Source organism: Leuresthes tenuis, unplaced genomic scaffold (assembly GCF_036924035.1).
Source record: "Leuresthes tenuis unplaced genomic scaffold, fLeuTen1.0.hap1 SCAF_15, whole genome shotgun sequence".
In the NCBI taxonomy this organism is placed as follows: Eukaryota; Metazoa; Chordata; class Actinopteri; order Atheriniformes; family Atherinopsidae; genus Leuresthes; species Leuresthes tenuis.
Genome location: NW_027325369.1, coordinates 31,344,527 through 31,356,233, shown reverse-complemented (window position 1 = coordinate 31,356,233; position 11,707 = coordinate 31,344,527). Strand labels below are relative to the sequence as shown.

Below are 11,707 nucleotides of genomic sequence, written 5' to 3'. Positions count from 1 at the left end.
CCCTACTTAAAATAACTACTATTATAATGATTCCTGTGATTAGTCCATTAAGAATCAGTTTTACAACATAGAAACAGTGTGAAGCATAAATGGAAAGGTTACAATAAAATGTTTTTCTTTAAATTTAAATTAATATTACAAATAACTATATTAATTACTTACATTAAAGTTTAAAAAAGTGAAGAAAATATAGTGCTCATTATGTATTAAGATGCTGAAGTTATGTATTTATTTAGGCTGGTTGTAACCTAAATAAACATTTGGACAACAGTTGATATCACAACCAGGAATAAGGAAACTGGAGCTTTTGCAAGCTCCTCTCCTCCACTCGTGGTTGCACCTGGAAATCAGACACACACATATAACAGTTACAACAAACTATGTGATTTTTCTCAATGTTTCCTATTACTCATATGCACAGTAGATAAATAAAACAAATTCCAATATCCTGCTAAAGATTCAATTATAATGCTAGCTTAAACATTACAACAACATTTAGCATTAGCTGAGTGTACCCACCTTCAGTCGTTGTAGTTCTATCGTCCAGTGTTGTTGTTGAAGTGGTTGTGTCTCCTGAACATGAGATAGAAACTTGTTAGAGACATGCTGTTGCATATTTGCATCTTTTTTGTGAGCACAAATTGCAAGAAAAGGACCTCTAACGCTCAACTATGCAGTAATACAAGGAATAGAGACAAAAAAATGCTTTTTAGCTGCCCTGAAATTCCCTCTTAGATTAATTTGAGAATTAAAACACAAACTTATAGTTATAGACTCTGGATTTCTGCTTTTACTCATTAGTGACCAAAACCATTGCAATATTATATAAAACCTTATAAGGCCTTATAAATTAAGAAAATCATTATGCATGCTATATTCCTCCCTAATAGCTCCATACATGACCTACTGTGTGGAGGTTTGAGGAAACTCAAACCAACACTAAAGCTATAAGAATAAAAAATGGATTACATTATTATGAACCAACCAACGAAATGTTTATTTAACTTCACTTTTTTAAAATTATTTTACGATAGAGTACAAAGTACAAAATAATCTCTTTTCAAACTGTATTAAGAGGTTATTTGAAATTAGAGAAAAAAACATATGGAAAAAATATGTTAAAAAAGGTAAAGGCCAGGACAAATATTAAGATATGATGTTTATCTGGTATCGAGGTAAACATGTGGAGCAATTACAATGAGGAATTAAGATTGTGTTGTTCAGTCTTTAAGTCTTTAAAACTCAGGAGTTAAACAAATATAAAAATTAGGTAATGATTAATATTGTTTATGAAACATTTATTTTGTCCTTGTTCAATGTTTATTCTTAATGTTATTGACTTTGGTTTGTTTTGGTGAAAAAAGTGCTGCCAATGTGAATGTGTAGCATGTAAAAAGTGTCCAAAAAAAGATTAAAAAAAAAAGAAAAATAGATGAATTTAAGTTGGACTTCGTCAATTGAAAGAGAAAAAGTGGCACAGTTTTGTTCCAATGTGCTCAAGAAGCATCACGCTTAGATTTGAGCTGAAGACCATGATAACATACTACGTTTAGTGATCTGAACTTTGGATATCCTACCGGGAAAAATTACCCAAAAGTTGGACTTTCTTCTCATTAACTGAGTTTTCTCAGTCAAAATACAACAATTTCATCATTTCAAATCAAAGATAATTGGTAATAATTCATGAAATTTTGGATTTTTTTACCTTGTGTTGTAGCACTAGTCCCAGAATTGGGCACTGTGGTCATAGCGCTAGTTCCAGTATTGGGCACTGGGGTCATAGCGCTAGTTCCAGTATTGGGCACTGGGGTCATAGCGCTAGTTCCAGTATTGGGCACTGGGGTCATAGCGCTAGTTTCAGTATTGGGCACTGGGGTCATAGCGCTAGTTCCAGTATTGGGCACTGGGGTCATAGCGCTAGTTCCAGTATTGGGCACTGGGGTCATAGCGCTAGTTCCAGTATTGGGCACTGGGGTCATAGCGCTAGTTCCAGTATTGGGCACTGGGGTCATAGCGCTAGTTCCAGTATTTGGCACTGTGGTCATAGCGCTAGTTCCAGTATTGGGCACTGGGGTCATGGCGCTAGTTCCAGTATTTGGTACTGTGGTCATAGCGCTAGTTCCAGTATTTGGCGCTGTGGTCATAGCGCTAGTTTCAGTGTTGGGCGCTGTGGTCATAGCGCTAGTTCCAGTGGTCTGTGTTGGTGTTGCAGTACTGGTTGAGTTGGGTGCTACAGTGGTTGAATTGATCCTGCTGCTAACTAGGCCCAAACCCAGTCTGTCCAGGTCTGACTGCAGCTGCAAGTTGATCCAGGTCTCAATCACGGTATCATTCTCAAACATCTTCAGATCAGGTAACTGGTCACCCATGAGGCCTTGAACGTTGGTCACAGTCAGACCCTGCACATTTCAAAAAGAAAAACAGTAATTAAAGACATTTGCTTCATGTCCTAGATTCATGTTTAGTCTGAACCATTCCCAAAACTTTTTAAATGAATGCATTACATTCATTTAGCAGTGGCTTCAGGACACATACAGCAGACTATGGAAGTTGAGGTTTGAACCACCAACTTTCCAACTGAAGCAAGACTAGTTTACTGCCTGATTTTGAATTCTGCATCACATTTAACTACTGCAGCTGACGGCTTTTGACCTTACAATTTACAGACTGGGCCCAAAGAAAATAGCGTGCAGTCATACTAATAAGCCTCTGGTTGTTTCAAAGACCCTACAACAAGAGCAGGTTTTTCAGCTAAATTTTAGCATTGTGCCAGTTGTAAAAAGTGTTCTACAACAAAGCTAAATCAATGGTCAAATGATACCAAAAAAAATCTGTCAGTGGTATCCTTACTTTTATCACATTAGGGTCCAAACCCCTGAAAGTGTCTACGTCCATGCTGATGTTCTGTGTTGACAATCCCACTACATCTGTCAGAGGCGCTCCACCTGTCGGTGTGGAAAGTAACAGGATGTTAGGCTCTCTGAATGGTGGGGAAACAGGTAGGAAGGTATGTCGCAGGTATTCTTACCCAGATAGGCCTCAATTAGGTTGTAAAAGTCGGTGGGACTGGAACGCTGTGAGCTGAAGGAAGCGTTACTGATCTCATACAGGATTTTCTTCTGCTCGACTGAACATGACTCCACATTCAGAGGGTTAGCATCTCTGACAAAGTGAAAGGAGAGGGAGACGCAGGGTTATGTCAACACTCAGAGGCCGTATTTTAGCTCATAACTATGTGCTGATGCTAACCTGATGCTGTCTGAGCTGATGGTCCTCAGTGTGCTGGTGTCTAATGAACACAGATTGGAGTCAATAGCGTTCAGCTCAGTGCTGCCCAGGGAGTTCCCAGAGGTATTCAGATACTTGGTGATGATTTCTTTGCTCTAAACATGAAGGAAAACACATCATGTAACCAAACAATACTCGTGTAAATTTGGATAACTCTGAGGTTGTTTAGATTTGAGAATCCCTCTACCTGTGCCGTCTCCCAGGTCCCATCATCAGTGTCCATGAGAGCTGCCAGGGTGTCAAGTTGAGTGATGTTCCACTTAGAGATGTCATCAAGAGATGCTGCACGAGATACTGAACCAAGCAACTGGACTTCCTGATCAGAAACTCCTGATGGGAAAGCCTGAGAAAGACCAGAGAATGTGTTGTAACACATATAATGCATTGAAATAACACTGACATCTTGTTCTTTAAAGCAACATTATCTACATTTGTAAACGCCACCCTAACATGATTATTACCCAGTGATGACCACCTCTTGGTTTGAAGGTTTAAAGTACGATTTTAAGGTCATAAAAAACCTGTTGCTCTCAATTACCTGGTTGAGTTTCTTCAGAATGATTTTCTGGAGGTCATCGTCATCGACTTTCTCGCAGATAGAGTTGAGGTTATCTTGCAGAACAGGGACATCCAGACAGAGATCAAACTGTGTCTGATCGTAGCCGAAGGGGAAGGAGTCATCGTTGACAGTCACCTGGGTGATGTTGCCCACAGTGCAGCCTGATGGATATAAGAGAGCTCGTAAGATGGCTGCAGCTAAAGATTGCGTTTGCAGCAGATCAATATAGAAATCATTATCTTGATAATTTAATTAGTTGTTTGTTCAGACAAAAGAAAAATTTGCAAACATGAAAATTGCCTTGTTATTACCTGCTCCTCGTCTAAACCTAAGGGTGTTAATCCTTTTAAACAGCCTCTTAAGCTTCCTCTTCTGTGTCTTCCTTTTCCTCAATTTCGGCATTAAGCTCCTGAGGAACTTTTTCTTTGTTGACTACAGAAGAAGGAAAGAAATTACATAAACAGAGGGTTTTTTAATGCAAAGAGAAACAGAGGTGAAATGTCTTTATGTATAAGATATTTCCAAAGGATTTCATTGGGGCTGAAAAGAGAATAAATGGAGTACATACAGTTTTGAACCTGCCCCAGATGCTTGATGTGAAGTATAGAGGAAGGTCATCGAAGTCCTTCAGTGTTTTTAAAGTCCAGATGGTGGGATTTCTGAAAATTAAAGGTGAAATGTTCTTATCATTTGAAATGTTGCACTGTCAACAAGAAAATGTGCTGCACGCATATTAAAGAACAATATGCAATGGAAGAAGGTTGGTATTATGCTCCATTTCCTGTGAGAGGCATTCAATGCCCATGTGTAAAACAGTAGTTTTATCCGTTAGCATAAACTCAGGTTATTGTTTTGCAGAAGTCGGCTTTTTTCGAATGAGATGCTGTGAAATAACACAAAAAGCTACATGGAACATCACAAAAAATAAGATGCATATGCTTCTGAGGGCCTCCACTCTGCACTTCTAACTGTACGATGCCAACAATACAAGCAAATAGAAGACGACACATGGAGTCCACAAAAACAGGAAAAAACAACAGATCCGAGCACAACACCTACTCCAACATTGGCAGAGAATTTCAGTCATGCAAGGATCTTAATTTCCTTTTTGAGAATAATTGCTACTTAGGGATTTCCTGCTATTGGGGCAGATAAGCTAAGTTTACTCCAAGATGCGTAAAATCTAGAGTATTGGTTGGGTAATGTAGTAAAAGTCTATCTTGGGTAGATACAGCAAACTAACTTAACTCTCAGGGTTGATTTGGTTTAATTTGCCACTTTAAAACCTTCTGAAAGAGGAAGAGTCTGTAAAGGTTTGCATCGAGCTTCTCTGTTTCCGTGGTAAAATAATGCGATATCTCTGTGGAAATGAAACATGACTCATAATACTGAATTGTGTATTATGTCTCATGATGTTTAGCAAAAAAAATGACCAAACAAAGGAAAAATATTCCACCCTGTGGTTTAAGTCTCTACAATTGGAGCTCCTTTAGACTTTGTTTGGCAGCAAATCATATTAACATGAAGGCTTAATTGAACTCTTTTACCCGTATTTTGTTTTTCCAGACAGCAGCAGCTTCTCCATGGAGTCCACCTGGTTGTCTGAGAAGTCTTTACAGGCCTTAAGCTTTTCCAGGACCAGAGGATCCGAATTTTCTATCAAAGATCCATCGAAGGTGCAGGCCATGTTCCCCAGAACCTCCACGTTGTCTCTGCTCAACTTTGAGCCACTTACACCCTAAAAATTAAGAGCAGAGTACATATGTATGCAGACGTCATATGCTACTGAGTGCTCCCAGTTCATTCTTCTATTTAATGACACTCACCAAGCAGGACCTGGCATTAACGAGCAGCTTTTGACCGTTGTTCAAAACCCTTGAGGACACAGAAAAGTCTGCAGAGCCCAGTGCAGAAAAGTATGACCTGCAGTTGGCTTTCTGGACATTTTGGCTGCTGTAATGAATACATTTAAATGAGTGGGCAAATCAACGGAAAAAAAAATCCAAACCAGACAGAACAGAAAATTTCTCTACTTACTTGAAGTAGAGGAGCATGTCTGAGGGATAATCTGTAAAGTTCTGAGTGAGTTCTCCACTGAGCAGGTTGTACATGCAGGTCAGCTGTGGGTTGTAATGCCATAACACAGATTTTTATACAACTTACTGACCATATCACTGAAATATACAAAAGCAGGGATTGTATGAAAGTTAGGTTCGGGGTATAACCTAACCTCTAAGGCTGCTGTCATCATCTATTGTTCTGATCTGGTACTTACAGACTCTGGTCACCCGACAGGCATAATAAAGTGTATTGAATCATATCCAAGTTGCCTTAAATATCAATAGTAGACCAAGAGTGTTGGTAGTATCACTAATTTTTTTGGAGATTTTACCTGTGATTCTCTCAGCACCACCTTGGCTCTTCGTCTCCTTGGTCTACAGGAACGGATCAACCGACGGACCCTACGTTTTGTCATTCTCCGGACCGACCTGCACGTGAAGCCTTGTAGCAAAGATGGAGAAAGCCTGTTGGGGGGAGAGAATATAAAATCAGAAAAAAAATTAATGGATTCTTCATGGTCCTCTGAGACAAATAATACCAGGAGTTGTTCACTTACTGTTCGATGTCAAAGTCTGTTTTTTCCAGAGAGCCAAACAATATGGCAGACTAAAAGAACAAGAGGAAATAAGAGTTACAACGAGATGCCACAATAACAGTCAGCAATAACTTCTTGGATAAATATTACTAAATGCATTGATATTACAACCACTAACCTAACTAACTAACCTGTGCTGATGTCCACGTCTTTTTGTTTATCACACTGATGTTCGCATCTCTCCCAGGAAACACCAGCTGGAATGGGGGGATCTCAGTGGCCAAAGCATCTGGGACATTCTGTACCACCACGGCTGGACTTGTGTTCACAGAAATGATCTGCCAATAGATTAAATGTATTCAGTTGATCTGTATCTACTTGCTAGGTTGAAGGCTGTTCATGTATGTTATAGATAAAGATAAATGTGTTTCTTATGCCTGGTTGTTTGGAATAATCATTGACTCGAGGATGATGGCTGGACTTTATGATGATAGGTTAACTTTTTACCTTTCTGACAAAGGTCTGCCGGACAACTCTTGGTGCTACCAGCATGTTGGACACAAAGCTGGGGCTCGAAGAGACGTTGAGTAGTTCAGAAGCTGGGATTTTCACAAATGACGCTGAAGGAACTCCAGCAACAAGGGTGCCGAGCAATTTTAGGGAGGCAGCGTTGTTGATCTATAAAACAGTTTTACATGCAAAGATGCGGCAGTTAATGTTGTGTTGTTGTACTTTGTGCTGACGTCATATCAATTAAACCTCACTGAAGCAATTATACTGTAATATGCATGCATCAAAGCAGGAAGCGGCTGTGAATGGCCATTACCTGGAAGCCTGAGGAGGTAATGGTTTGGATGATGATGTTGACCTGGCCCTGGTCCCAGGTGGTCACTGAGCTCAGAGTGGGCAAAGAGGAAACCAGCACTACCAGGGACACTGAAGTGATTTGTTTGTTGGTCAAGCCTGAACTGGCATTGCCAAGATTTATAAATGTTTGCTGTGAGACGGTCTTGATGTTTGATGCCAGAGCAGCAGATACCTGTTGAATAAAACCCAGAAAATATTTCTTTGTCAACTAGATCAAACCTACATATTTCAAAATATATTGTGATCTTTTAAGTGTTTTACGTTAAAATTATTGCATCACTATGAGTGTTTTGTGCTGTTTGGAGTTCTTTATGAGGGAAATGTGCACAAAGATGAACCATAGAAGGTCAGAATTTACTTATAACCTGAAACATGTCTAATTTTGACATAAATTTGTTTAATCCTATTTGCCAAAATGTAAAAAAATCTGTTTATTATACCAATTACATCCTATATAATAATGGACATATCAAAATTAGCTACAGTGCTAAATATAAACTCTATACGCCATACATCCTCTATACAACATACAAATTAAACATATATGACAGTTTTTTATTTGGAGGGTTCATCAGCTTTGTTTCAATAAAGTACATCAGTACATAAAGCCAATCCTGCCCACCATTACAGCCTTACAGATCAACTCTCTGTGGTTATTATTTGGCTTTTTTAAATGAAATTTGATTAAAAAAAAATCAAAATTTCCTTTGAGAATAGAATAGCATAATTAATTTAAAGCCTTTTTGAGCAAATAGCAGTGATAGCTATTTGGTAAACAATGCTTTAGAGGAGAAACTTTCTGGACCGTACCTCTTGGTCTGTTCCATTGCAGAAATTCCTCCGCTTCTCCACGATGACGATGGTATCAGCTTCACTCAGAGAGGAATATGATGAACTTGGGACGTCAGAGGAGCACAAGAAAACAGCTAGAAGCCTGAACGAGAAGTGACAAAATGTAGAAATAAAATTCAACATTTAAATAGTCAAATTAATACAGCCACAGTGCATTTTGTCAAACTGGTGGATACCCACTTCGTGAGGTTGAAGGATGGGTTGAAAGCGAAAAGCTGTTCAACGTAGAAGCTGGTTACATCTTCTGGGATATTTTTGTTGTCGAAGAGCTCCAGATTGGCTTGGTTCTCCAAGAATACCTCAATCTTCAAAAAACAAAACAAGAGAGTTATATCATCTCAAGCTAAAGAACACCAGCTCATTCGGGAATGTCCTGATTATGTCTCATGTTGGTTGGTTTATTCCCTGGACATCAATGCCCTCTCTATTAGACGTGTCTTCATTATGAGCAGGAAGACACATTTAAAATGCTCAGGCAAAATGGTTTCTTCTTCCAGTTTAGGCACATTGTGCAAAGCTTCCTAACCACCCTGGAGATGCTATAGTTGTATAAACTGGCAAACATCTCTAACTGTAACCCTGGAAAGGAGGGGCTCTAGATCTGGTGTGGATGGGAATGAGCTGGAGTCAAGTTAGCATAGCTACACAGCACTGTTATCAATTCAAAACTGATGAAAATACATGACAAACACCATTGAAACAAATCTTTTAAGATTACAACTGTAAAACAATAGGTTTGATTAGATTAACTCATGTGTTTAGTTTGGATTAAAATCTAAAATATACATGAGGACATACCTGAGAGGTGGGAACAAAGGTGTTGAGGTCAACCAGAGTGATGAATATTACAAAGTTGCCGATGTTATTGGCAAACCAGGCGGTAGAGTTTAGTTCTGGATCAGTGGCATTGTAGCATCTGGGTGCAGAATCTGTGGAAAAAGCAGCAATTTGTAGTGTTGTCAGCTGAGGATTCAACTACTTCAAGAAATATAATAATGTATTTATTCAAATTGGGTAAATACAGTCAAAAGCAGAACTAACATGCAAAATCATTGGAAATCCTTGAAGATTTTAGCCATTTTCATTCCAATGACTCAAACTGTGAGCAGTGAGTATTAAAATCCTTTTAATGTAATGTAATGTAATGAATACAATCAGAATTATTTTAAGCTTATTAAGCTACGTTTCACCTTCTTCCAACATCACATAGAATCTTACCATTTCCTAAGTAGCTCCTGATGGACGCGTACACATCGGTCTGTGCGATCTCAGAGCTGTTGTATGTGAAGTTATTTCCCATGAAAAACACCCTGTTGAAAGGAAAAGCACTGAGTTTAATGGAATCCATCCAAAGCCCTTTCTAACTCTACAAGAAGTGATCTTACAGTTTCTGGAAGGTGACACATGAGGCATTCTGCACTTCAGTGGAGCTGATGAGGTTCTTGTTGAGGAATCTAAGATAGTCTTTTAACCGCAGGTCAAACCAGAGATTAACTTCAGTGCTGTTGTTGCTGCTCAGGGCCAAACGCCACAAACAGGGAAGGATCGCCACCTTCACATCATCCCGAACAGCCTCCTAAATGTGGCATTTACATGTAATTACACATTAAGTGACACACAAGTGGGATTTTGTGTCTAGTTAGTAACTGAGATGAGGGACATACCGTTTCTACGAAGGCAGGAGTGTTGTTGTAGATGTTGAAGATGACACAGATGTCCGAACTGTTATTAATCACACTTGGTTGACTGAGGAACTGGCGCAGATCTGAGGTGTTGAAGGTATTTATGAGCTGGGAAGGAAAGAAAAAGATAATCATTTGATATTTCTGCTGGAACAGCACCATATCAGTAGGGTTTTTGTATCAAATTCACAATTATTTGTTAATACTTTGTAAATAAAGTTTAATTGGACCACTCTCTTTGTGATTTCTTTAACTGGGATTTATTTCTTTATTTTCCCACCTCTGACTCGCGTGTTGGTGGCAGAAGAGATAAGAACGTCGGCAGATCCGGAAAACCAAAGCTGAGGAAATTGCTTCTCAGAAACACGTAGAAACTTCCACTGCTGTAACATTTCAGAGGCGCTGTCCCTGTTTCACATAGTATAAAAACATGTTTATTTATATTTCAATTTGGGTATGTATGAAATAGACTTTTTACAATAAGAAAATAAAGAATCTCATCTAAAGTTGAATTTCTGTAGATGTGGAACCTCATTCCATTTTTTCTTTGGTAACTCAACTACAGTGTCTCACACAAACCTTTGAGGGAGAGGACGATGTTTTGGTAGATCTCATTTTTGGTGTCGTTACTTAGTGTCTTCTGCAGTGCCTCAAGCAGTGTAATCCTAAATTAAGATAAGTTAATGCCATTTTAATTCAAACAAAATCAAGAAAACAGTGTTTCTTACAGATTAGAGATAACATCAAACAATCTACAGTTTCTTGTAAACTGCTAATATGACTGTGGAAACTCTTACATCTCTTGGCTGCTGTTACAGCTCCTCTTTGTGCTGATGTTGAATAAGGGCGTCACCAGGCTGGGAGAGATGTTGACCAACAAAGGTCGCAGTCGCACCTTCAGCCACAGCAGGAAGTCTTCATCACTAACATCTGGAGAGGAAAGATTCCCTCTGTCAAAAACTGCCTGGAGGAAGGCAGATTTCACCTCCTGTGTGTAGTTGGCTGACTGGGCCTGTAAAGAAATATGCTCGGTGTCAGAAGGAGGCAAAACTTACTTCAAATAAAAAGCTAAATTTAATATAAAACAGTTCCATTTTGATCTTACTGTCAATTATTTTATTTTATGTTTTTCTTGTTGAATGCAGAAACCAACATGAACAATGTATGTTAATGTTTTGCTTAAAATACATAGAACTTTATTTTTGCTTAAATATGCAGAAATGCCTCAGAAAAGTTGGATTTTTTCATTCTTTTGACTCAGAGGCTGCCTGAAGCTGACAAGCCATTGTTAGACATAACAAAACAGACTACATAAAATAAACCAGACATAACGTCATGTCGCCCTTTGTTTGTTGTCTCTTGATTCAAAGCCGAGATGCAGCATTTGTTTTTAATTGTTATACTTATTTTTCTTTCTTTTAAAAAAGATGTTTCACTATATTTTTTCCCCTTTTTGTGATTTTATCAAAGCATTTCAGCCTGTTTTACTTGTTGGTGTGTCCAGTGGTGGAATCTGGAGTGGGTAAGGTTTAGTTTGCTAATAATTAATATGAACATAGTTGTATGACTTCATATTCTTTGGCCGGTAAAGTAAAGCAACAAAACTTCAGTGACAATGTCAAAATACCACTTGGTTATTTTTGGTTGAATTAAAAATCTTCCACATCAGTGTTTATAACAGGTGGTGTTCAATAGTATTTCTCCAGACACCAGTGCACAATTTGGTAATTGCTTTAAATTGGATTTCCTGTTTTTGTAATGTCTGATACCATGGTGCAATAACAGAGTCTGCCCCCTTCTAAGACCTAACTCAGATTCATTGAGACCATAATCCATTAAATTAATAGAACATCCTTTTATCAG

The 11,707-nt window shown here is 38.5% G+C and overlaps 1 protein-coding gene across 1 annotated transcript in view; it reads right to left on the bottom strand.

Annotated features, from left to right (window-relative positions):
• Positions 1-448: 448 nt before the first annotated feature.
• Positions 449-11,707, bottom strand: part of LOC140269845 (uncharacterized) — a 142,660-nt gene continuing 131,401 nt past the window's right edge. Inside the window, exons 25-41 of the mRNA XM_072364827.1 lie at positions 7,270-7,482; positions 6,951-7,121; positions 6,635-6,781; positions 6,465-6,514; positions 6,240-6,372; positions 5,885-5,967; positions 5,674-5,800; positions 5,395-5,585; positions 4,416-4,506; positions 4,159-4,279; positions 3,827-4,008; positions 3,476-3,631; positions 3,250-3,383; positions 3,029-3,162; positions 2,851-2,945; positions 1,706-2,399; positions 449-573 (exon numbers count right to left, since the gene is read on the bottom strand). Of these exons, the coding sequence (XP_072220928.1) occupies positions 464-573; positions 1,706-2,399; positions 2,851-2,945; positions 3,029-3,162; positions 3,250-3,383; positions 3,476-3,631; positions 3,827-4,008; positions 4,159-4,279; positions 4,416-4,506; positions 5,395-5,585; positions 5,674-5,800; positions 5,885-5,967; positions 6,240-6,372; positions 6,465-6,514; positions 6,635-6,781; positions 6,951-7,121; positions 7,270-7,482 (2,832 nt within the window). The 3' untranslated portion in view covers positions 449-463. The remainder of the gene's footprint in view (positions 574-1,705; positions 2,400-2,850; positions 2,946-3,028; positions 3,163-3,249; positions 3,384-3,475; positions 3,632-3,826; positions 4,009-4,158; positions 4,280-4,415; positions 4,507-5,394; positions 5,586-5,673; positions 5,801-5,884; positions 5,968-6,239; positions 6,373-6,464; positions 6,515-6,634; positions 6,782-6,950; positions 7,122-7,269; positions 7,483-11,707) is intronic.